Source organism: Mycteria americana, chromosome 10 (assembly GCF_035582795.1).
Source record: "Mycteria americana isolate JAX WOST 10 ecotype Jacksonville Zoo and Gardens chromosome 10, USCA_MyAme_1.0, whole genome shotgun sequence".
Taxonomy (NCBI): Eukaryota; Metazoa; Chordata; class Aves; order Ciconiiformes; family Ciconiidae; genus Mycteria; species Mycteria americana.
The window spans coordinates 8,388,378-8,413,778 of NC_134374.1; the positions used below are offsets into that span (position 1 = coordinate 8,388,378).

Genomic DNA, 25,401 nt, shown 5'->3' on the forward strand with positions numbered 1-25,401 from the left:
AGTGCTGACAGTCAGAACTAAGGAAAAGACATCTTTTATGAAACTTTTGGAGATGGTTCCTATAAGAGTATAATCAAACCCTCACATCTGCCCAGAGATTATTCAGGCATCTGCCATGCACAGAAATATCTGGCAGAATAAAATTCACCTAAGTCCATAAACCTGATCCCAAGAGTAACTGATGCAACCAGTAAATCAGCTCTTCTATGCTGAAGAATCTACCACCACATCACGTTAGAGATGAGGGAGGGCCTGGGCATCTCCACACATGGCCAGATGCTGAGCCCCACCTGCCAAAAGGGCTTCCAAGCTGCAGCATGGCCCCCGCCATGGAAAGGGCGGCCGCCCTCGCCTGCCACTAGAAAGGTGGGATCGTCAGGCCTGAGCTAGACCAATGTTTTCAACAAGCATGGAAAAAAAGTCACTGACCATTTTAATTGTCTTGGTCGTAGGTACAGGCACACGTCTAAAAGGCAGCGCTGCCCTCTGTTCTGTCTTCAGCTACTCCCTCACGCGTGGCTGTGTACGCAGAACCAGCTACTCCCGTCACAGCTTGCGGCTTTGAATTAGCCTCAATCAAATGACATGGAATAAAGAAAGCCAAGCGGGCTCCTGCAAGGAGCTGAGCACCTTCAGTTCCTAATGAGCTTCAGAGACTTAGAGAAGGCGTTTTGCATCCAGTAAGGACAAAGTAATCTACTGCGAATTATTGCAATTAGTTCTTCAAGTCCTAGCCTTCATCCACTGCTTTTTCACTATATAAATCAGGTATTAACATTTAAATAAAAATCAATAACTTCACCTTGTCATTTTGTATTAGTAGCATCCAACTTCATGGATTAAAACTACATGAAACAGATTTTATTATCAGTTTAGAAGGTAACATTTATTTTATCTTTATTTTGGTGTGTTATCTTATTGATGAGTTCAATATGAAAATTTCAAGGCAATCATGAGTCCACTGTAACCGTTCTGTATAAAACTGAATGAGAAATATGTTTTAAAATGAAAATGTACTAACCACGTATTATCTCCACATGCCCATTTTTAAAAAGAAATTATAGAATTAAGAGGAAATAAAGATTATTCCTTATTCATATTAGGCCAGACTCCAACACTGGTAATCAGATTGACCATTAAATAGCTCCATAAATACTTTTCTTGGACTCAGTGGAAGTACTTATGTAGGCAAATACTGCTGGGCCCTGGCAAAAGTGGGAGAATCTGGGCTTCTCTGATTCAAAGGTTTATTATTAACAAACCCCTCAGTTGCTCAAACCCCACAAAATAGTTTCAACTGAACAGCCACACCACCAGTCGGAGAAAGGTGCGTGTGATAAAGAAGGAGAATGAAAAAGCTTAGTGACGTGTTGATATGTGATAGCTGATAAGGAAAACAAAAACCCACTTAAAAAAAAACCAGTTGCGTTCTAGTTGAAGTCAGAAGCAGCATCTGGTGTCTTTTCTCTCCCAACGTCAAGAAGATGTTTGCAACAATGCTGGAGATATTTCCAGTTCTAGCCATCCTTACAGGTAAGAATAACAAACTGATCGAAATAGCACTGGAATAAAGGAACTTGTTGAAATAAGAGAGCAGGTGAACCTGACTGGCAAACTAGGAGAATGTTCAAGATTTATTTCAGGATGGAATGAAAATCATGGTTATAATGCTATGCCATGTTGTGGAAATCAGCAAGCTGACCACTGACTGATTAGAGTTTTTTGCTCAAGAACAGAATTTTAGCTTTGGTAAATTAATGCTTTGCTCTAAAGCCAGGAAGAGGCAAAGAGCTGTCACGTAGACCGTTAGGGTCTTTCAAGCATTTCAAGGTTAGGTTTCCTCACATTTGGCTTTGGTCTCCCCTTGATAATAGCCCTGGGAAATGCTGCCTCGGTCCCACCCTGACCAAAAAATGTTGGGGGATGCTTAACTTTAAGCATGCAAATAATCCTTTGGGTTTGCCTGAAGTTAAGTGAGGACTTAATACTTTGTGGAATCTAGGAATTATATGGTATATTAAAGATTTTATATTATTCATGTTTCAAGGACATTTCATTGTGCTAAGCTTTATTTTTAATACATACAGAAGAAGACATTTTAAGTCTAATGCTCCATGGAGATGAACAGCCTCTGTATCCACTAAAGAAAATGGAAGTTAGTTTCCACATTTTCTTTTCAAGATGGAATTATCTGGTCTGGATGCCAGAGAAATATTTGAAATAGTTGCTCCTGGTGTTTCAGTGTTATCTCTCTCACACACACATAAACCCCACAGCTTTTTGCCTTAGAAATGAAAAGTAATTCAGTGTTAGTACCGACACTTTTCAAAACTATGTCTAATTTTAAAGTTCTGGATTTAAGACTAGCAGTGTGTCCGTACTGATGGGTGCCACTGACTGGGGGTTTCTGCAGTGGCTAGGAAATGATCAGCAAACTTGGATTTACTTCATGAGCGTTAAAAACTGCATGGGACTTCAGTGAAAGTGCGGGATTCCCAATTAACTGCAATGACTTTCTCTGTAGCAAGGAAGCCATCTTAGTGTAATATTGATGAGTAAAAGACATAGATCAACTATTTTTAACGAGTTATGGTCCTGTTCACGCTAGCTTTTTTCACTGAGTTACTTCTTACGCATGCACTTTTTTTTATTTAAACCAAAAGGCCTGTATGTATGAAATGGGATTACGAGTTTGAAATAGTGAACAGTGAACTAAATGCAAAGCAAAACTCCCATTAACTTCCATGATGAAGGAACAGGCTCTTGCAGGTCCAGTTCATTCCATTTTCAGTCAAAAGCTCCATCTTACAATTAGTGATGGCTTTAAACAGCCTCGCTGGACAATGGAAGTTTGACAGGTTTTGGCTTTATATTTTTACTAGAGCAAAGCCTATTTCAACGAAATGTATTTCTTCAAAATATACAGCTTCATGGAAACTAGAATGCTTTGTGAAGTCATTTCTGCTAAAATTAATTTCTTCTGGAAAAGCTTATAACAGTCAGGCTCTGTGGCACTCCTGACTCCAAAACCAGAGAACGATAAAGGAAGTATGTGGAGCGGATGACTGGAAAATGGATGTTTTCAGTAGAATGACATTGTGTTGAAAGACTGTAGCTTTAATCCAGCAAAAAGCAGAAAATAAATACATGTAAACCTGGAAGTATTGTTGTGACAAGAAACTATCATCCTCTGGCCAACCCTAATTCTTAAAGCTGAGAACAGTGAACTGAGACATCTAAGATAGTATTACATGGCTTTTCTATTAGATCTCAGCAAGGATTAAGCTACCGTGAACTCACAGGACAAGCAGGACTTGCAGCCAGTGCTGGGATCCCCTCTTTCCCCAAGGCAGGTTTGACACATTTAGGTCGGTCTCCAGCCATTCCTGTGAGACTGTCTTCACATATAATGTGAATCTTGCTGTAGTTTAAACCCGCTCGTTCTCATCCTAGCCACCACCAACATGGAAAGTAAATTATTCCTTTCTTCCTTACAGTGAGCTTTTACTATCGACTCCATTAAACAAGGAAAACCGACCCTGAAGAGTTCAGACTCTAGGTTTAGATAGGTTTGCATATTGTAGCAACTGATGAATCTGCAATATTTACGTGGTTTAAAATGTCCAAATAGATTATATTTCTTTTTTAAGCAATGTTTTCTTTCATAGGGCTGATAATTTGAGCAAATATGCTTTTGGTATTACTGGAGGTTCTGCTTAAACTCTCAAAAGCAGCACCTGAACATAAGATGCACAGATATTCATTGAGAAGAATATTTTGTATGTTTTGCCTCTATCATTCATACTTGCAATAAGCCCACGTGAAAATTATTATTATTATAACACGAAGTTCTCACCTTGCCTGTTTTGCATACAAAACTCCGAAAGACTTACATTTTCCATCACATTCAAAAGAAATATATTCTCCTTCAGAATGTTTAGACAGTAGCTTTAAAACTGGACTCCGTGATCTAGCAAACCCCTGAAATTCAGACTTATTTTTCTACAGCTCTAGCTTTGTTGCTGTATGTCACCATTGCTAGTAACTTATATGGAGGACAGAAACAGATAAATACTGTAAGATGGTGCTCGATTCCTTTCATTAATATGGCTGTGTAGCCAAGACTGGTCAGAACGTTATGGGAAGGGGCTCACAAGTCATGTTTGCTCCCTTTCTGCTTTGAGCATGACAGAAAGGGTTGATCAAGTTATCACAGAATTTCGCACAACCCACATAATAAAAGCAGTTCCAAAAAACTTAGTTTGACATTTCCAATGTAAAAACATTGGAAAAGAACAGCTTTTGCATGTAAGCCCTAAGAGACCTAAACAGAAGCAAAGTAATTAGCAAAGGAAAAGCGGCGAAAGGGTGCTGGGCTCCAGCCCGGGGGCACCTGACAGTGCCACTGAGTCCGAGTCAGAACGTAAGAACGTAAGAAGACACAACACTGTAGGAGATGGTGATCCACGGTAAAGAAGATCAGACATCTAAAGGAATAACTGCAAAAAAAGAGGGCAAGAAGGGTGTAAAAGAGGGCTAGAGACAGCTGCGAATGAGAGTGCAAGGTGGAGGAGAGCACTGCGAGTGCAGGAGAAAGGTTCGGTTTAGCCACAGGCTCTTAGCGAGAAGACAAATCTCTGCAAGTGAGAACAAGTACGTTTTTAGGAACTTCTGCTGTCTGAGAATATTATTTGTTTTAAGGGCACAGGTATTCTGGGGGATTTATTTGCTTGTTAGCTTTTACCCACTCACAGCTTGTTATCACTAAAATTTCCACACAAAGCCCAAGGTAAACTGTACTGAAAAGGAGAATGACTAGACGTGTCCTACGGGTTTCTTCGATAATGCAGGGAGCAAGGCACTCCCGCACGGCTGCCAGGGTCGGCCCCGGCTGATCTCTCCTCACCACACTTATTGCCCACAGGCCACGTCAGCGGTGTTGTGGTGACCGTCCCTGAGAAGACAGTGAATGTCACTACAGGTGGAAATGCAACCCTCCTCTGTACATACACGAGTTCTGGACCGCTGGGAAAATTCTTTATTCAGTGGAGCTTTTACAGTGCCAAAGAGAGCCAACTGCATACGGTAAGATATTTATTTATTATTAATATGAAGTTATATTTAAAGTATCCTTAAGGCCTCAAAGAATCCTGTTACGTTTGATAGCGTTATCCTCACTACAGACCAGGGAGGCCAGGTAATGTTGGTGTTCCCACCCTAAAGACCAGGGACTGGCGTGCAATGAAATTTAGGGGCAGATGCACAAAGTTACCTAGGCTCCTAATTCCTACTGGCGTGCCTGAACTCCCTTAGAAACTTATGAGAAGGTACAAAAGGGATTCAGATGCTCAAACGACTTGCTCCAAGTCACACAGGAAGTGTGAAGCGGAGCAAAGACCAGGTGGCCAAAAATCACACTAGCGCTCCAGCCCCTGGACCAGCTCCCTTTTCTCTTGTCTGGCAGATATTTCCTGCCATTGTGAAGGCTGCTTTCCTGGTGAGACGCCCTTGCCTATGACAATGTGTCCCCCATTGAAGGGTCAAACGAGAGCTCCTTGACTCAGCCGCTATCATTGCTATAGGCAGCTCAGTAAGAGGAGCGGTCCGCAACAATAGGCTATCGGCGCAACGTGAGCAGTGAGTATTTTGGCAGGACTCCGTAGAAATTTGTCATAGCAGGAAATCTGCCACAGCAAACTTGCGTTGGTATTTCACGGCATCCCACGGTGTCTTTGTGGTAGCAGAATAATTACAGATCAAAGGCAAATGCTCCCTGCCCTTCCTGAGACCCCGCGAGGCAGCAGAGCCAAACAGTATCTCCCCCCAGGCGTATAACGAGACTGCGTGGTAGGTTGGAGTACCAGCACGGAGACAGCATCGGGACTGTGAAGGACACCAAGTGCCAGACAGCTATGGGCTGTAACCACTGCCCGAGCCTCTCAAGTGGCTGTACAGACCTTGCAGAGCAGCCTGGTCTGCCTGGAGGGGCTCAGGGATGGGATGGGTAACTTCCTAGGCGTACTCACACTACTGCCCAGACTTCAAGAGCTATCCATTAATCTCGTGTTTTGGTGGGGAAATGAATCCATGAATCTCACTCCCAGCATAACATGCAGGGTATGAGTTCCCATCAGCTCAGTCCTGGCAGGTGCTGAGCAATCAGCAACACCCTCCTTTATAAGAAGAAATGCTGATTAGAAGTGTTACTGCCTCCTTGGAGGTGACTGTGATTTTTTTTCCATGCCCTGTTGTCGGGCTTGTGCCTGTTAGACAATCTGTCCCTTTTCTCTTCCATTGTTTTTATGCTGCTGCTAACATTTTTTTTCCTAAAAGTTCAGTCCTCCTGCCTGGTGTTACACCTGAGAGTTGATGTAAAGAGATTCGACTTAGAAGAGTGTCACAGTCCACACTGATGGTACTTGTCATGTTCACCAATTTCCTAATTACATTATGTTAGGAGGTTTGCCATTGCTGATAGTTATACCTTCTATTTGGTTTATCAGTTATAGCAGAATTAGACTGACTGTAATTTGCAGAATGTACAGTATGTAACATATTTGGCATTGAATGGCAATAGCCAGTAGGTAAGAAATAGCAATTCAATGTAAGACGGAACTGCTCACCCTCCTGCAGTATATCATAGCCACAGATAAAGACTCTATCAGTGCTAAGTACAAACACTGGGCCCATCCCAAATTCTGACTCTAGCTGAATGCCAGACCGACATCTTGCCTGACTAATTGTATGAAGAGTTGTTACTCCTCATTTGCTTTTTTCAAGTCAAAGCTATTTTATTAAATGAAGAATTATTCATGAAAGGGTGGTAGCTGCAGGTTTCCTAAGTAAGTTGTATATAGTACAATACATTATAATTTTGATCCAGTCTGTTACATCATAAATTTTAATCACTTATTCAGGTGGGAAGTACAGCACTGGGATAGGATCAAGCCCATCGTCTCCAGATTTGGTTAGAGTCTCTCTGTTTTACTTGCGTCAAATTTTCCATATTGCAAGACAATAAATGCAATACATTTTCTGGTCACAACCAAGAGAAATAAGCGGATTGTAGTTGCAAGTATTTTAGAAGGAGAATCAGACAGCTTCAAGAGATCCAGGAGGGGAAAACCATTTGTAAACTGTGACCAATGATGAGAAAATACCCCCTGAGGATTATAATCATAAAATACTGTGGGTGGTTCAGAATATGCTCAACAAGAACTAACTGATGTGAGGCTACCAAATGTCAGGGAAACCTTATGGATCAATCCCTTCAGCACTCACTCCCGGCTTCTGCAGCTCCCGCTGCAGGCAATGGGAAAGCCATGCCTATAAGGACTGTAAGAAACACTACTGGGAAAAATTGCATCTGGTTTTCTCCCTATCTGAAACTAATTTCACGGTAAATTCACTTTCACACCGCAACACACATGCATTTGTAATGGATGATTTGCATTTTCATTAAATGAAGTCGGTTCAATCTGGAAAGGCCACGGGTTAGTGACTAATCCCGTTCTCCTTGAACACCGAGGTAAAATTTCCTTTTGCTGCAGCGCCAGTTATCCTTGGCTCGCACGCTCAGCGAGGCTCGGAGGATACCCTTCGCTCCTCTGAGCCTGCTGCCTGGAGGGTGCACGTGTGTAAGAGATGCAGGACTGGGCCACTTTTCTTTTTAGAAGGCTTTTAGCAACCCATTCAGTCCTGTATTACTTGACCCTGCATCCTTTTACCATAACATGGCAATTCCTTACCGTTTTGAACCTATTCACAATAAAATTAACCGTGTTAATGCAAACACTGGGAAGAAAGGACTGTGACTGCTTGTGGAAAATACAGTTTAAGAAATTACACAACACAGCTGAACATGAAATTGGATTTTCAACCTCCCTCTGAGCTCACAGCAATACGACGTTGTTATTTCTATTTCAGGCTGGTGACTTTTCTGAGTTTCAGAAAGGACTGAGTGCCTGAAAACATGCATGTTTTTCTCCTACAACTTTAAACAAAAAATAATCTCCTTCTACAAACCTGGCTTTGCCCTGGTTGCTTGGCACATAGCTGAAGTTAAGTTTCACATTTTGTTCCGAGTAGGAACAACATATGCATGGCAATGGAGGAGATTGCCAGCTTGACTTTCATTGTTTAGATTAAAGAATACTAAAATGCAAGTCAAAAATATATTTAATATGCTGGTAAGATGACAAAACTGACTGAATTGAAAAGATTGGCACCATACCTTACTGAATACCAGAACAGTAGCTTGCATTTTAAGTGGGATAAAATTATTTCATTTTCTGAGATATTTAGATTCTTCTAAAATGACAGTAACAAACAAACAAACAAACACTTCCTTATAATAGCATATATTTTCCCTGAAAAAGTTTGTTGAAAATTCCTGCTCCATTCAAAATTTGCCATTTTTTTCAGCAGCTAAATGGATAACATTTTCAAATTCCATTTTTTTAAGTTGAAAATTTCTGCCAAATAATTTGAAGACAGGAGACTTGCCATTTTTCAAAAAAATTGCAGAAAATATTCTTCTTCTTATCCCACCTGCTACAATTTTAAATATTCCTGACATCTTACTAAATGCTAAATGTTTTGATGACCATGTTATTCACATGGGTAGTATATTCACAATCATAAGATTAAGCAGAGGGCATGTTCCCCATAACAAATATGGGGGAAAAAATCTTGATTTTAATAAATAATGATTATTTACATAATTGAGAATATGGCCCTTTCTCTCTACAGTGGCAGCAAATAATAGAGCAAACTGTAGAGCATCAGAATTAATTAAGAGAAATTTATGTCATTAAGATGCTTTTGGCTTGAAGCATTAATGAACATGAGCTTTAAATTATTAGATTTTAGGACATAATCTATAATAAGCACAGAGGCCACAGGTACCCTTTTTAAAAAGAATGTCAGTATTTTGCGCTGCCACTTACGTTATAGATTTTGCAGTGTTTTGAGATACATAGGCTCAGGTACAGTCCTGTCTGGAGTCAAATCAATAAGGTCAGGATCAGGATCAGGACTAGTGCCAGTGCTAATGCCCCAGGGTATTCAGCAACAGATTTTACCTTGCTTCAAGGTGAGGCAGTGCTGTTCATTAGTTCACAGACCTGATGCAGATCTGCCTCCCAGCACCGGCCTTGTGAAGCTGGCTGGTGTCTTTTGCTGTTTGTGCTGGTGCTTTCATATCCTGTTCCACGTTGCCCACCTTACACACTGCTGGCGCAGGTGCTCGGCAGTTGAAAGTCATGGCAGTTACACCCGAGAGGATGAAATACCGCAAACAGGCTGTTCACAGACAGTACGATGAAAAGGGAGGCAGCAAACAGCGGAATGGCAGGTGTTCACGGTGCTGTTTTGAAGACAGCACAGCTATATATAGTGTGCGAATATAGATCTTTTTACTAATTGGAGCCTAACTCTGCTCTTTTCCTAAGAAGTTTCTCCAGTGGAAGTAAGTCCCTTCATTTGAACTAAATAATGTAAATATCAACTCATGGAAAATAAGATGCCATATGTATTTTTAACTTTTTCTTCTTGCCATTTACCCCTTAGCAACATGTCTTTTTAATGATAGATTTAATTTTTAAATAATAACTCCCAGCCAAGGATCTTGAGAACTTTCCAATACTGAACTATCACTATTTTACATATAGACAAACTAAAACACACACTACTTACTCAGGTCAGCCAGGGTAACAGAGTACATCACAGCCTGGCCTGGGTCATAAGGTAAAGTCTCAACTCCTGCTACGATCTACATCTGTGCTTCATTTCATGCTCTGAGTCACTCAGCTGGCCTCGGTGTGAAGCACCTAGGTAAATGTTTGAAAGATTGAAGCCTGCTGTTGACTCTGCACAGGCGAGACTACAGCCTTGCAAAGCTAAATACAACTCCTGAACCTAACCAGGGCCACACCTTGAGCCTCCAGCCCAGGCCACCCACAGTTAAAGTGAAATTATCAGAGAGACTGTGTGGCTACCCAGGATATGCCCAGGGCAGAATTCTTGCTGGAAATTTTAAATTCACTAGATGAGTAAAGGACATGAATGGCTGTTACTTGTAAGAGAAACTGAATTACTGATAGACATCTCATGAAAATATTCTCTAAAAAAAAAGCGAGCTTGAAATATTCGCAAACAGTGACATTGACACTGCTTTGGTAAAACTACTGATCGGCAATTGAGAATGAAAGAGTGTTAGCGGCATGGAACAGCATGTAACAGCAATAATATCTTCCATTTATTTTATATATTGTCTTTCACCCTGCCAGAGCCCTGTATTTTTCTCGTATCTGTACTACCGAGAAAGTATCACTTAGTGGATAGAGGCAAGGAGGGTTTCACTTACTGCAAACCATACAGAAGAGGAAGACGGCACTGTTCCCTTACGAGAAGTCTAGCTGTGTCCTTATACCCAGCCTTGCAGGCCTGATGAGCCACTTTGCAAAATCTTCACAGGATTTTGTGCTTGTGTGAAATTGTTCAGGAGCAGGGGACAGGGTCGCAGAGCCCAAGGAAGGAAAGAGATGCAAGAAGAGCAATCCCAGCGCAACTGCGTCTACTCCTTTCACCCTGAAACCCCAAATTCAGATAACCAGCAGTCCCAATGCCAGCACAACTCTGCTGCCCAGCACAAAGCAAGGCACAGGCATGGGCACTGAGCTACCATGTGGGAGCCAGGGGCCAGCCAGCCCTGTAAGTGTGGAGTTCCCATAAAAACTACTGAAAGAACAAATTCCTCCCCATGTAGTATGAGCAGTTCCTGAGAACCCATCGCATGCTATCAGCCCGAGACAACTGAGATCACGTGCTGCAGGGGCTGTCAGCGCAGCAAGGGACACTGGCTCGGGAGCAGAGCAGTCCGTTCCACCCCACGAGCAAAGATGAGCCTGTGCAAAGCCCCTCCTGAAGCAGTGCAGGAAAATTTCCTGGAAAGGGCCTCTCTGATACATGAGCATTTCTTTTTGCCCAGAGTTGATTTCTTAAAATCGAGTCTTATCTAGCACTTAGATGACTGAGCAGGCACTTAAAAGGAATAGCTTCATAGAACACAGAGGCAACACCTCCAATGCAGAGGAATGGAGACGCTGTTGTCATGTCATTGCAGTCAGAGTGACTCCCTGGATGTCAGTGAGATTGCTGTGGACTGCCTGTGGTTATCTCTGGCACTGCGGTGACAGTCTGCAGAGAGAAGATAAAACAAACTGGTACACTGAAGCAGACGATAGTGAGAACACAAAGGAAAGTGGAGACAAGTAGAAAATGATCAGGTTGCAACTGGTGTGTTTGGAGCAAACATTAGACTTCAATCTTAGTTTCCCTAATTTTAGGTAAAACTTAGAAATAAGATTGTGTTGCATCTCAATGTTGACAAGGGCTTGAGACATCTGCAAAATCCGCTGAACACGAGGCACCCTGCCCTTGTGAACAGCACTGACGGTACTGATGGGGAGCTGTGTAGAGAACAGGCTCTTTGATTTTGGGGGAACATTTAAAGTCTCATCTAACTCTCAGATCAGCACATTTTTACTCAAATACAGCGTTCCCCGTGTCACGGTATTCTGAGTATGGATGAAAAGTCAGTCAGTCATTGTCAAAAGATGGTGTATGTGACAGATGCACGGGGAAGATGTAGCTGGAGACACAAGGTAAGAAAAGAATACCCACAATCTTAAGGGAAAAAAAGAGGTAAATAGCTTCTACTAGATTTATGCTACTGTGAGACCTGTAATCATGTTCTGGATTAAAATCTTAAAACCAGCACACGACTGAATTAAGCTGAATCAGATGCATCACTCAGAATTTTCAACTCACCCTATTTTTTATTGCATTTTCCTCTATCAAAATTATTTTGGATGTAGCTGTTGTTTTTTTCCCACAGCTATTCTAGGTGGCTGAACTAGCACCTTCAGGAATATTCTACCCAAAGGGTATCTGAAGGCATGTCCACACACCAGGAGCCTCTGGGCTGAATGTGAGCAAGTCTGGATAGCCCAAATTTGGGGCTACATATTTACATAGCAAAAAAAAAAAAAAAAAAAATCATCCTGGATCTCCTTCCTAGAATATAACAATATTTTGAGATGCTATGGATACAGAGGGACACTAAGCTGCCTGCTGAACTGGCTTCCTCTCAGCTGTCAGCTCAACGTCCCAGCCAGCATCCACTCCAAACTCTCTTTGACTGCAGCGGGATTCCTGTCTCACCATGAAGTACAGGGTACAACCCAATGTGAATTGAGGTCTAACAGTAACTGCAGAAGAGCAGTTACACCAAATGCACTGAGGAAACATGTTTGTGCTTGATGCACTGCAGGAATTTTTCACTAATAGTTCAGCCACAAGAATGATACTGTGAGAACATTGAAGAGCTGCTCCTCTAAAGTATTTTGCACCAGTTAAAGCTGCTGAATGATTAATCCTCTAAAGGCTTCTGACTCCATCCCTTTCTTCTTCTACCAATGCGCAATTGTGACAAGACACTTCTAGTCATTATTAACATCCTCAATTACCCATGCAAAAATCCCAGTAATGCAGGACATAATATCCCTACTACAGTCTGGCAGAACAGAGTTTTGACAAAAATGTGTGAAAAGAAGCTGTGGATGAAAAAAGGCATTTGGGGCCAGACTCGGTCACGACACACGTCAAAGAAACCAATGCATGTGTGAGCATTTGCTCTTATCTAGCCGAGTTCAGAATCTGAGCCTTGGGCTTTAATTAACACTTTGAGTGTGCGGCATTTGTTCTCTAATTAGATGGTAAGATGCTTAAGGGAGCGATTAATACTTTTTTCCCTCGTTATTTTATAAATTCTGTCTGTACTCAGAATTCAAAAAGAGATCACGATCTCAAACCAGTAAAGTTGTTAATACCCTCCTTTGCATTTATGGGTGAGAAAAAGACTTTAACAGTTCTTTTTCTAGTGGCTTGAGAAAACGTCAAACAGAAAATGATAAAACAACCCAATGACGGGGCTCTCTGAATGCCTGAGCTTTACAGCTCTCCAGGGAAAGACTGTGAATCAGATGCTGAATACATCAGCCTAAAGAAACGTCATGGAACAGGATGCTATAGCTTTGCATCTGCTGGTGCGGGCAAGTGAGAAGGGGCTGGGGGAGGGAAGACAGGTACTGGAGAGGAAGTCATGTCCTGAAACTGCCCCCCAGTCAGGAAATGAAGACTACTGTGGAGATTAAGTGGGACATTTTGTAACACATCTTCAGGTACATCTCATCTTACAATTTTGATACCCAGATGTACTAGGCATGTACAGCAATGGGATGCAGTGACACCAGGAGATGGAGGGTGGGAGGAATATTGACCTGGAAATTATGAATGAGTCCATCCAAAGACATTTGAAAGACACATATTTATGCAAATTCGAGTATGTATTTGTCCTGCCCCAAGAAGAAAGGAAGCAGATGGAGACATGTTTCTTCTGATTTACTGCCTGCTTTTTCACACACAACCTCCACCCCCTAAGGAAGAAGATCTTTCTATAGAAGTTGTATAAAGAAACCTGTAGGTGGGTTCCTCACTCTCTGCCAAACATCTGGCAGCCTTTGAAAATCCTCAGCTCAGCATCAGCTTTGCCAACTGCTTCCTCTGCAGGCAAATGCTTTCCTCACCATCACACTAGAAGAGGAGCAGCCTTCCCATAAGTCAGGCTAAAGGAGAAGAAAAGGACATGTGATTTCATGTATCAGATCCTTTAGAATTGGGGACACAAAAAATCTTGTCTCCAGTATCTGGAGTGCATTGAGATTACCAAGAGTTTCTTCCAAATGAGTATGATCATTCCCAATTCCCTGTTCTGTTTGTAACCCAGCTCCCCCAAACAGGTACACAAATAATTGACTCAGCTGCCTTGGAAGTCTATGAGCCCAAATCCTTCTCTTGCTTGCAGCAGAAACCGTGACTGCGGAAATGCAGAGTAACTACACCATGGCCTTAGAAAGCCGAGGATGGCTGCTGACATGAGCGGCTTTAGGCACTGCCTGGCCCACAGGTTGAATAACCAACTAAACTGCAATCCTTTCTAAGGTCAGGGAGACGTTTTCTGGACAACTTAGCTGTTTTGCAGAAACTGTTTTTTCAGATTGTGGAGTTATTAAGGACAACATTTTTAGGAGTGATAATCTCTACTCTTTTTTCTGTCAGTTTGATTAGTCATCCCGGGCAGCTGCTCCCATGAAATATGAAAAGGCACCATTATATAAAAACTTGCATGAGCAAACTAGCTGGTAATGAGAAGCAGCGACCGTTACTGCAACCTCAATATTGTTTTTACACTGGGAAATCATCGACTTCACTAGAGCTGCTCATGATTTGCTTGAGGACATAAAAAGCTTATTTTTTCAAGAGAAGCACAGCAGATTTCTTTCATATTTTTTTACATTCAAGATGTTGCACTTTAAATATATTTATCACGTCAAATTAAAAAGGCTTCCAGAAAAAAATCTACCATTGACTAAATTTACAGCTTTCCCATACAGACATTTTAGGGACATTTTAGGTAAAATGGAAAGAAATGTCAATGAGATGTGTGTCTGTAGGAGGGAACATTAGCTGTCAGTTGCCCAAAAATAAAAAGTCCTCTATATCTTCAACAGAAAACAAGTTTTTTACTTTTGAAATGGAACAGAAACATTTTTGCAAAGATTTTCATTTCAGCTTTTTGAAAGGCACAAACATGAGATTTTCAAGGACTGCATAAAACCACTTTGAACGAGGGTTTAAAATACCCATTTTGAATGTATTGTTTAAAATGGGCTATGAATTCACAGCCAATTAACTGAAACATGAAATGAAATTTCCTGCATACACAATCCAATCATACCTCTGGGACAAGAAATACACTCAGTAATTTATCACAACATTACTCAGCCTTTTTGGTGTTTACCACCTTCCTTCAGGCAATCAGCTCCAGAGCTAGTGAGATAAGCATCGTACAGGAGCAGAAGAACAGAGAACAGACAGGAGCCTGCCAAGGAACTGAATGCATTTCCTTAAGATGTTCCACTGCCTTTACGTTCACAGTTGAAAAAAAAAACAAACCAGAAAGATTCTGTTTAAATCCCTGAAGAGAACAAATAGTCTTTGCTGTGTTGACAGCTGCCTCGGATTTAACAGTGTACACAGAATATTTTCTCTGCATGCATTCGGACAGGAATAGAGAACACGGGGCATTAATTTTTCAGTGTATTGTAGGAGGGCTTAGATACATAATTCACCCTGACTTCAGATCAAATATACCAAGGAGCGCTTGCTCCTCTATAATGTTTACTAGCATGCCCTGACTGCATTTAAGACTCGTCGTAGTGCCAGTCCTATTTCCCAGGAACACATGCTATAGCTAAGGTAGCACTCAGTGGGCAGCTCCTGCTACTGTTTACTCTCACATAAATCCCAGATCACTCTGAGGTAGACTGAGTGGAATTTAGCCCCTTTTTTTCAGTAATCGGGCCTTTTAGTAGGATATAATGGGCCTGCCTCTCCTCTCATGCTGCTGCAAGTCACGTTTACTTCATTTAAACCATTGTACAACTTAATTTCACATTAGTGTGAAGAGCTGATGGAAGCTCTTTCCTTACCCCACTCAAACAGATGCAATTGATGGAGAGGAGATGCAAATCCAGCCCCTCACTGCTGAGATCTATATAGCAACATCAGCTTAAGAGGAGCCTGAAGTCAGAAGTCACAGATCTTGTAACTTCGGACTCTTGCAAGGAACAGTGTATAACACTCTGTTGTTGCTTATACTCGGATAAATGTAGAATGAGACAAGTGTGGCCAGTGTGTTTTTGTAATTACAGGTAGGTCAGGTTTTTTATGAGATTTGCTTAAACCAAACTCCCTATTTTGAACACTTTCCTTCCTTGGGGAATACAAGGGTGTGCATCCAGACTTCAGTTTTGTAATAGAGGTCCATCTCTAAACATTTGCGAAGCATAGAATCAGTTTTAAAAGCGATGGCGTTGCATGCAAACAGTGGAAACTGGGGAGTCTATCCAGCCGTTCAGCAGACTTTCTAACCTAGTCTGCCGCTGTGCTAACACTGGACCTCTTGCGCTTCCTCACTGCAACACCAGTTTTCCGCATGTTGGCAATGCAGTAGTGTAGCTGTGGTATTCAGAACCCTGAATCAATTGTACCTGGTGTTTGTAATCCTGGAGCAGGGAAAGATAAAGTCTGGCTGGAAAGCAGACAAAATTGCACTTGAGATGGGGCCAAGCTGCAGTACCGGAGCTGCTGGTGCTGTGCTGCCTGGGTTCTGACCTTCATTTCAAAGCCTTATCATTGCATAAACCAGCTGTGCTCTGGCAGTTTTGGGGTGTAGCTTGCCTTAAGCTAATAAAGGCTTTCAGATAACATTGCTTAAAGACTTCAGTCAACACCATATCAGGGTGGATAAATAGAATTAAGAATAAATATTCTTAATTCAAAATGCAATCAGTTGATCTGCAAAGTAAAGCACATTATACTTCTTGCCTGGGGATCTGCAGTGTCCCTAAAGGCAGGGAACTTTGACCAAAAGGAAATTTTGATACTGGTCAAGTGTGAATGGCATTTCACAGGATTTTGTGGAGCTTTTTCCTACAAGCATTTTCCAGCTATTCCCGCTAAAAAACATGCTGTCAGTCCAACTTCAATAAATACATTTACACTGCTGATTCTGGAATACTGTCAGTAGGAACAATGTTAGATCTGTTTGGGTCCCAACCAGTAATTCTATATGGTTACCTCTCACCAGTTTAAAAAAATGACCGAGTATGCTGGAACTGTTCACTTTGCCTAGACAATGGAGTTTGTGCATGTAGACACTGGGGAACATACTGCCTATCCCAAAACACCACTAATGATAGTGTTGTTTTACACAACACTATCATTAACATCTGAGAAAAATAATTAACGTTCCATAGTTTTCCACATTAGCTTTGTTCTTTCAGATCTTGGTTTCACAGCAGAGTTAGACTGGACAGAGCGTGTGTACTCCTTGAGAACTATTATACTTACCCCAGAGCAGATGAGATACTGCAGTTCCTAAACAGACTCAAGGCCCAAGCCTCAGACTGCCAACCAGGCTCCACAATGAACACAATTTACCTCTCCTTTCAGTCAAGAGACAACAGGTTTGGGCTTATAAGCTTATGAGGCCAATTCTACTCCCACAGTGCTGTTAAGTACAATGGATGCTACTGAAGTCAGTGAAATCAGTCAATGTTAAACAGCAAATTTTTATTTGGGAGGAAATGTTGCACTCCTTAGAGACATTTATCCTTACTATGTCTATAATTCTGCAAAACTTTTTTTACTGTTTAGTAAAAGGGGAACTTCTTGATCCCAAATAGGTGCCTCTCCAAGCACTGAGGCCAACAGCTATTCTTGACTTCCACCTATGGTATAAACTCAAAAAACCAAGATAGTCCATGACACTGGCTCTGACCCTGATGAAACAAACAAGGAGAACAGCATGGTTGCTCTAATTGGATGTGTGATGATTCTGCTGGTGTTCTCGTACTGCATTTTTATTGCTTCCAAATTTATTGCCAACAGATCAGGCGCCTTGTTTGCTTAGACCTATGTCTTGTGGATTCATTTCAGTTCTCTGTTTGCTATCTTCTGTATTTGGAAAGCTCTGCAGCCATCCACTTTTTGCAATGACAGGTCCATTCTTGTCACAATCTTCTACTGAGACGCTTATTAATAATATCACAAATTATCAGTGCTTCAATTAGTACCACTATTCATTGTGCACGACTTAGCATTGTCATATGATGGTCAATGGTCTCACCTTTGTTTTTGCAAATGCATGTCTGTTACTGGAGTATCCACAAAGAACTAGCTCCTGTCCATTTACACAATTAAAAAATCCCATTTCTGAAAAGCTTGTCTTTTAAGAACCACTAGAAATATATATTCAAATGTACCATGTTTTCATCTCTGCTTTCTAGGGGGAGGGGGGCAAGAAAGGGGGTGACATTGCTTGGCTTAATCAGAAATCAACTATATTCCAGTTATGAGTACCAAACAAAGCGGGAGCAAGACCTCTTGTTATTAAACTAACAATTGATTCTTTATCACAGATCTATTATTATTCAGAAGACCAGTCTTACTCCTATGGAGAGTTTAAGAACAGGATAACAGCTGCAACAGGTCCAGGGAATGCATCGATTACAATCTCCAACATGCAGCCCTCAGACACTGGTTCCTACACCTGTGAAGTTTTCAGCCCACAGGGTGATGCTGGACAGAGTCAAAAATCCGTGATTGTCAGCGTGCTGGGTAAGTGCCTTTCCTCTCTATCGCTGTATTGTAGTTTTCTGCCCTTATTACAAAACACCGAATTCACGGCTCAAAATACGTAGGAGCAGGAGGAATAACAGAACTGTGATAAAGAAGGCCCATGGTGCAGAGAAAGGGCTCACTGATGCTCTGACGCAGAGATTTTTCCCAAGGCTGCGGAGCAGGCAGAGCCTGGGGTGCCCTCTAGCTTCCAGACCACGCAGACCTGGTCCCGCTCCGCAGCTACCCTTGCTTGACCTACAGCAAAATCTCATTCTCCCATGAGCGGCCTTCAGATTCACTTTGTGCTCTCAAAAAGCTCCCTAATGTAAGCAGGTAAGCGGGTAGCTGGAATTACCCCACTTCACTGCCTTCTTCATGTTGGAAAACAAAGTGATACTAACTTTGATTAAAATAAAAAGCCCTTTTAGCTGGGAGTGACAACTTCTCTCTGAAGCCATTACTTTTAGGATAATCCAGCCCCAGCAAAGACCAAAATTTTACTGATTTTACCTAATGCTGGTCATGGTGACTTGTGTAAATCTAGGGAGAGGCAGCAGTACAGCCCAAGGGCTCCTGCTCACCCCCATTCCCAGAAACTCTAGAAACTTAGTATGTGTTGGATGGAAGTAGTACAAAGTCTATTTTGCATGGAAGAAAGCAATAGTTCAACCACGAACAGGCAGAACAGAAAGGATGAAAAGCAGTGGAATGAGATATTTTACTTCCTAGTAAGATAAGAGTTTGTACTAACCCCATCTAATCATTGCTTTTATATTGAGAATTCATACCTGGTCAGAGTGACAAGTCAAAGTCATATGAGAATGTGATTCCAATATCATTTGCCTATCTGCCAGGGATAAGAAAAAGACATATGTAAACTCAATCCCTGAAAAATCAAAGTACTACTGTTAATTCTCATCTAAAATTCCCCAAACAAATAGTAAATCTTGGAGCAGCTGAGTAAGAGATTGTACTTTTCACATGAAAACCAAGAAAGGTTGTTCATTTATGCACGCAAAATTCGGCTGGTATAGTTCCACTGACAGTACTCTAAAGAACCACAACAGCATATCTATAGGTAGGAAATGAAAAATAATAGGTGAAGTGAAGACAGAATCTTCTCCTGTGTGCAAAGTGAGGAAATGCTATCAAAACAGATATATTTTTTAACAGAATTGTAGTTAGTTTATTTCCTCCACAACTTCACTATACTGAAGAATCAGGCCTCGACCCTCTCCCTTTATGTGGAAAAGCTCCTGCTGTGTCCCTAAAGAAAATGATGCTGCTATGTGGCAGAACGGTGTATGGCAAATAGTGATTGGTCTATTATAATTAAAGTAATTGATAGTCTTCATCTCAACACCTCCATAATAATATTTAGTATGCAAATGGAAGAAAAGATAATAAAAATGTATCCTAGGCCATGTACATACATTTAATATTACTCAAATCTTTACGGGAGAGCCTTTGGCCAGATCCATAAACTAGACTCTGCTCTCGGATGGAAATCTGTAGCTGGGGTTCCATTTTTTACTTCACAGAATCACAGAATCACAGAATCGTATAGGTTGGAAAAGACCTTTAAGATCATCGAGTCCAACCATAAACCTAACACTGCCAAGACCACCACTACACCATGTCCCTAAGCACCTCATCCAAACGTCCTTTAAATACCTCCAGGGATGGCGACTCAACCACTTCCCTGGGCAGCCTGTTCCAATGCTTGATAACCCTTTCAGTGAAGTAAAATTTCCTAATATCCAGTCTAAATCTCCCCTGGTGCAACTTGAGGCCATTTCCTCTCGTCCTATCACTTGTTACCTGGGAGAAGAGACTGACCCCCACCTCTCTACACCCTCCTTTCAGGCAGTTGTAGAGAGCAATAAGGTCTCCCCTCAGCCTCCTTTTCTCCAGGCTAAACAACCCCAGCTCCCTCAGCTGCTCCTCATAAGACTTCTGCTCTAAAACCTTCCCCAGCTTCGTTGCCCTTCTCTGGACACGCTCCAGCACCTCAATGTCTCTCTTGTAGTGGGGGGCCCAAAACTGAACACAGTATTCGAGGTGCGGCCTCACCAGTGCCGAGTACAGGGGCATGATCACTGCCCTAGTCCTGCTGGCCACGCTATTTTTGATACAAGCCAGGATGCCATTGGCTTTCTTGGCCACCTGGGCACACTGCTGGCTCATATTCAGGCGGCTGTCAACCAAACTTATAGCAACCAACTTATAGCAGCGCAGACCAGAACTCAAGGTGGATGCTTGCAGCCCCAGGTATGTACTCATGATGTGTCTGTTCTCCTCCTTATTTTACAGTCAAACCGTCCAAACCTTTCTGCAAAATAGAAGGAACGCCTGAAAAAGGCCATCTAATCTACCTCTTATGCAAATGTGAAGAAGGATTGCCTCACCCTACCTACCACTGGTACAAAGTAGCTGAGAATACACTCAAGCCTGTGACTGAACAACTTAGTACGTAACTACAGGACTACCATACTGTGTTCAAGATCTGGAATTCCATAGTACCAGCCATTTCAAACACTGTGTATCACATAGGGTAGTTAAAACTTAGCCTCCTCTTCTGACGGTCAATGTCACAAAATCGTATTTTTACTTCTTCAAATTGACTGATAGCTGTCACAAACACAAGATGTTTTTTCTATTTGTTTTAATAAAAATCGTGTGGCACGTCAAAGTCTTGTCTATGCCATCACTTTAAATTGTTAAAATGAGAGAAATCTTTATGCCTTTACATCTCCCTTCCCTTGGAATTTTGAGTGAACTTATACTCAGAATAAGTTCAGTCAATTTGTCATTCAGGTGCTAAGAACTCTACCCCAAAAATCTTCAGTACCTGTTACCTTTTCATTTGTGAACTTACACTGACAATAGTATCAATGCAGGTGAAACATCAGACAGACAGACTGATTTGCAGAATAAGGGCCTACTTCTTTCTCATATTCTGATAGAGTCCTGCAGAATCCACAGTAGTAATTTTCAAGGAAGGTAAATGGTTTTTATTTAATGAATATAAAAACCCCCAAATGAATGAATAATTCACTCTCAGTATTACCAACTAAGAAAACCGTTTGCCTCTACAGTACACAACGGGTAATCTGTACCTGCTCTCTGTTTGTCACAGATCCAAATACTGGCATTCTTTACATTGGCAATCTCACCACCTTTGAAACTGGGTATTACCGGTGCGTAGCCAGCAACGTCCTGGGGAACAGTACCTGTGAACTTGACCTAACTGCAAACTGTAAGTTTACTGCATGAAAGTAATCACATATTTGATGTATGACATGCACAGCTTGCAGGAAAATGCTGTAACAACTTTAAAGCATAGATTTTTTTCAAGTAAGAATCAAAGAGGCTTTGGAGATCACTGGAGTTTTCATCCAGGCATGCCCAGAATTTACACTGACCCAGACAACTGATTTAACACCTCCAGCTTCATTTCCCACTGGGAGCAGGAGCTGCACGTGGCTCTGACTGCAGAGCCTTCACTGAGAACTGACAGAGACGGGGTTTAGAGCAATTTCTTCCAGCCAACAGTCCCACTGAGTTCCCCCCGCCCCAGAATTTACAACCATCACTGAAATGTGGGAGTACAAGGACTGGGGCACTGTAGATGTGACCACTGGTTAAAAACACTGCAGTCATGGAAAAATACCTTATCCTGACCGCCCTCAAGCAGTGATCAACCTTATCCTGACTGTTCTCAAGCAGCGGTCAACCATATCTGCATGCAGATTTTTCATGTAACCAGTAACGTTTAAGAAGAGCCAAGCATATGTTGTACAACCAGCCGCGAGAGATGCCCCTGAAACGGTCACTCAGTTACTCAGTGGTCTAGAAAATGAAAATCGCGGGTCAGAGCTAGAAGCCGTACAGACGTGGAAATAGGAGGTTTTGGGGGCTCACAAATGATCAGAGCACACACTTTACAGCTCAGCTGAAAGACAGAGGTAAAGTCAACCTGAGTTTCAGAATTTGTTTGCAAGGACTGAAGAGCAAAGGCTTTCAACTATTGCCAGTGTTAACAGCCTAATGTTTCCCTTAGACAGCATAAACACGGGGTTTGTTGGGGTAGGGAGCTAACCAACAAGAAAGGAGGCAGCAAAGGTCACAAAAGCAGAGTTCTCTCTTTCCTAGAGAATTTTTGGCCTCCCTCCTGGAAATACAGCCGTCAGTCAGTTTTTTAGTTCTTTGAATCCAATGCCTTCTTTCTGCTAAAGGCTCCTCCACTAAATTTCCATGGGATTTTGCTATAATAGTACTTTTTAAAAAGTCAAGTAATCTTTTTTTCTTTCCAGATTCAGAGAGTGGTATTATTGCTGGAGCATTAATTGGAGCAATTGTGGCAGCTGCTCTCATTTGCATTATTGTCTGGGTCTTAACCAAGAAGGCAAGGAATAAGAAGTCATCAAGTAATGAGATGCAGTAAGAGTTTCTGTTTGCTTCATTTTAAGACAATTATTTCTGTAAAACACTGCTGATAACCCGGAACTAAAGTAAAATATAATTACTCTAAACATTTTTTGAAGGGTAAATAATACAGGTTTTGAGAAAACTTCCAGAGTGAGAATATTTGCTTTTGTGTGACTTTTAAGCTGTTGCTCTTGTAACACAAGTTGCCATTACCCTCTTCCCTGTGTTTACAGGCAGCTACCACTTAGTGGTATCTAAAATAGTAAAGTAAATGTTTTTTAAACAACACGAACTAAAAGTGGCAAGTTGGAAAAACAGTTTTTAATATTTAAAAGTTAATGGTACTGCTAATGGCAGGTGGAGGAAGTAAAAAAAGGAATAGCAGCTAAGGGTTGCCTCAGCAAATTTACTGGGATTGTACGTTACTGGATTTAAACACAGAGGGCTCAGTTTGGTGCTATTTGAGATTAGAGGACACATGCTAGGGATACTCTAAGGCATCTCAAATAGCAGGAGACACAAGGTTTAGGCAACAGAATGGGGGCCAAAATGTCCATTTAGATCCTGCTCTGGAAATGTCTTTTCCTCTGTGCTTTGGTTGCTCATTTCATTTTTCCCTTAAATTGCCAAATCTTCAGAATAGGGATAATCTTATATGCTATACAGACTGTATTTAGCCCCATGATGTTAAATGCTAAATGAATACATGCAGCTGAGGCCAGAATAAAATGTTATGTCATCTGGACACCTCCCTGTAGACCTACTCCCTGTAGGTCTAAGACTTCCTTATACGGAATTCTGCTAATCCAGACCAGTGGCCAGTCACTCATGCACCTGATTTCTGCTTTCAACTGATGTAGCATTAACATCTAATTTTGTGCTCAGATCCTAATAAATCTTACTGCATTGAATTAATCCACTAGCATCTGATATTTTTTGCATGTGAAACTGCATAAATATTGGGGGTTGGTTTATTATTGTTTTGATAAGATAAATGGAGTTCATACCTGTTACTAAAAATATTTTTCTAGATTTCAGCCTTTTCATAGCTCTTTCCTGACTGCACTCTATTTTTAATGCATTTGAATGGGACACCAGATCTGCATGGAATTTCTCAGAAAGCTCACACTGTGTTTTGCTACCCCTTGTCAGACACTGTCCTTTCCTTGTCCAGCACTCAGTTTCCCATTCTGCTTTCCTGGCGTAGCATTTAAACATACTAAAATCCATTTTGTTCTAACGGGATCACTTAGACCAGTGATACAGATCAGTATTATTATCTACTACTCTGTCACTCTTTCTGTCTTAGCAGCAGTGATGTTGTAGCCTTTCCACGTGCTCTTGGAACAGAGTCGTAATAATATGGGGGTTACTGTTCAGACAACAAAACTACAAAGACTCATTCTTTTGAAAGACTCTAGTGTAGATGTGATTTTAACACATGAAATCACAATCCTCATCCTGTCTTCCTGCAGAGAAATGGCTCAGAAACAATCCAATGCAGAATATGTTCAGGTACCTAATGAAGAAAACATGCCTGCGACCACAGTGCCATCAAGCAATGCGACAAATGAATACCCTAGTGTTGATGGAACAGCAGCCTCTGGAACACTTGAAAATGATGAGAAGCAAGAAGCGGAAAAAGAAGAAATAGCCTAGAGTTTTAATGCAGTTTTCCTTGTCAACTTTGAATCCCTTTATACAAAAATTGTTGTCATTGAATTAACATAGAAGCATGACTAAAACTTAAATGGGCATTTATATCGTGAACCACTGGGCTGGAGCTTGAAAAGGGTCTGTTACACATGCACTTTGTGAGTAGCAGAAGATTTGGCCTTTAAAGTTAACCAAATTTCATTTATTGTCTAGTTATACATAAATATAAAAAGACTATCATCCACATTTGTTCAACCTATTTTGCAAAACTAATTAGGAAATGGGCTGAAGCATTTGACAAAGTAAGAGCTTTCCAGTCAACCATCAGTAATGCTGTATGTATCCATACAGTTCTGAACCACAGCAGTCTTCTCCAGGGACAGTGTTGGCCAACCTCATGTTTCCCGTGCACCAAGAGCAATCATCATGGCCAATACATTGCAGTGTTTAAAGGATCTGATTTTGCACGTCAGAATTAAAAAGAATTTTCATCAATGCCATCAGAGTGCAGAAACAGATGTTAAGGCCTGGGCCAATGAAATCTTGTGTGTCTGAATTCCACTTAAAGCCAAAAAAAAGATCCTGGAAATTTTTACCCTGTTGCTGCCTGACATGGAATACGTTTTGTGTAACAGCAGCCTTCTTGGCTTTAAAGTTCCCAAGGCACCAGCATTCCAGAGTTGTGTGTTCCAGCAGTTCTGGTTTTCAGTTTCGTGGAACTAGCATTCAGGTACCCAGCTCAGACATCAATTGACTGGTTTCCAGACACAGGAGCTGGAAATCTGAATCCCTTGCAAGGCTTGTTACAACAGACACACAGAGTATCAGACTCCTCATGACATGCAGATACAGCTGCTTTCAAAACTTAGACGTGAATACTGCCTACTGTACCATACAGTAGTTTTGATTGCTTCCTCTGCCTGAGATGATTTAAATCTATTTCCAGGCAATGGCCCTACCCACTAAGCAACAAACTCATGCTACTTTTCTTCTGGTCTCTGTAGC

The 25,401-nt window shown here is 41.4% G+C and overlaps 1 protein-coding gene across 1 annotated transcript; it reads left to right on the plus strand.

The window, feature by feature from the left end:
- Positions 1–1,484: 1,484 nt before the first annotated feature.
- Positions 1,485–24,399, plus strand: VSIG1 (V-set and immunoglobulin domain containing 1). The gene is made up of 8 exons (XM_075513183.1): positions 1,485–1,533; positions 4,925–5,085; positions 11,559–11,666; positions 18,108–18,306; positions 20,623–20,778; positions 21,449–21,568; positions 22,626–22,752; positions 24,216–24,399. The coding sequence occupies exons 1-8, from the start codon at positions 1,485–1,487 to the stop codon at positions 24,397–24,399; spliced, it is 1,104 nt and encodes a 367-aa protein (XP_075369298.1).
- The last annotated feature ends 1,002 nt before the right edge of the window (positions 24,400–25,401 follow it).

What these genes read in the sequence shown, in the direction of transcription:
- VSIG1 (XM_075513183.1), top strand. Translation starts at nt 1,485, where the DNA reads ATGTTTGCAACAATGCTGGAGATATTTCCAGTTCTAGCCATCCTTACA. An exon ending in GATGTAGCTGGAGACACAAG is followed by an intron (nt 11,667 to 18,107) that starts GTAAGAAAAGAA and finishes TCTTTATCACAG; the next exon opens with ATCTATTATTATTCAGAAGA. An exon ending in GCCTGTGACTGAACAACTTA is followed by an intron (nt 20,779 to 21,448) that starts GTACGTAACTAC and finishes TGTTTGTCACAG; the next exon opens with ATCCAAATACTGGCATTCTT.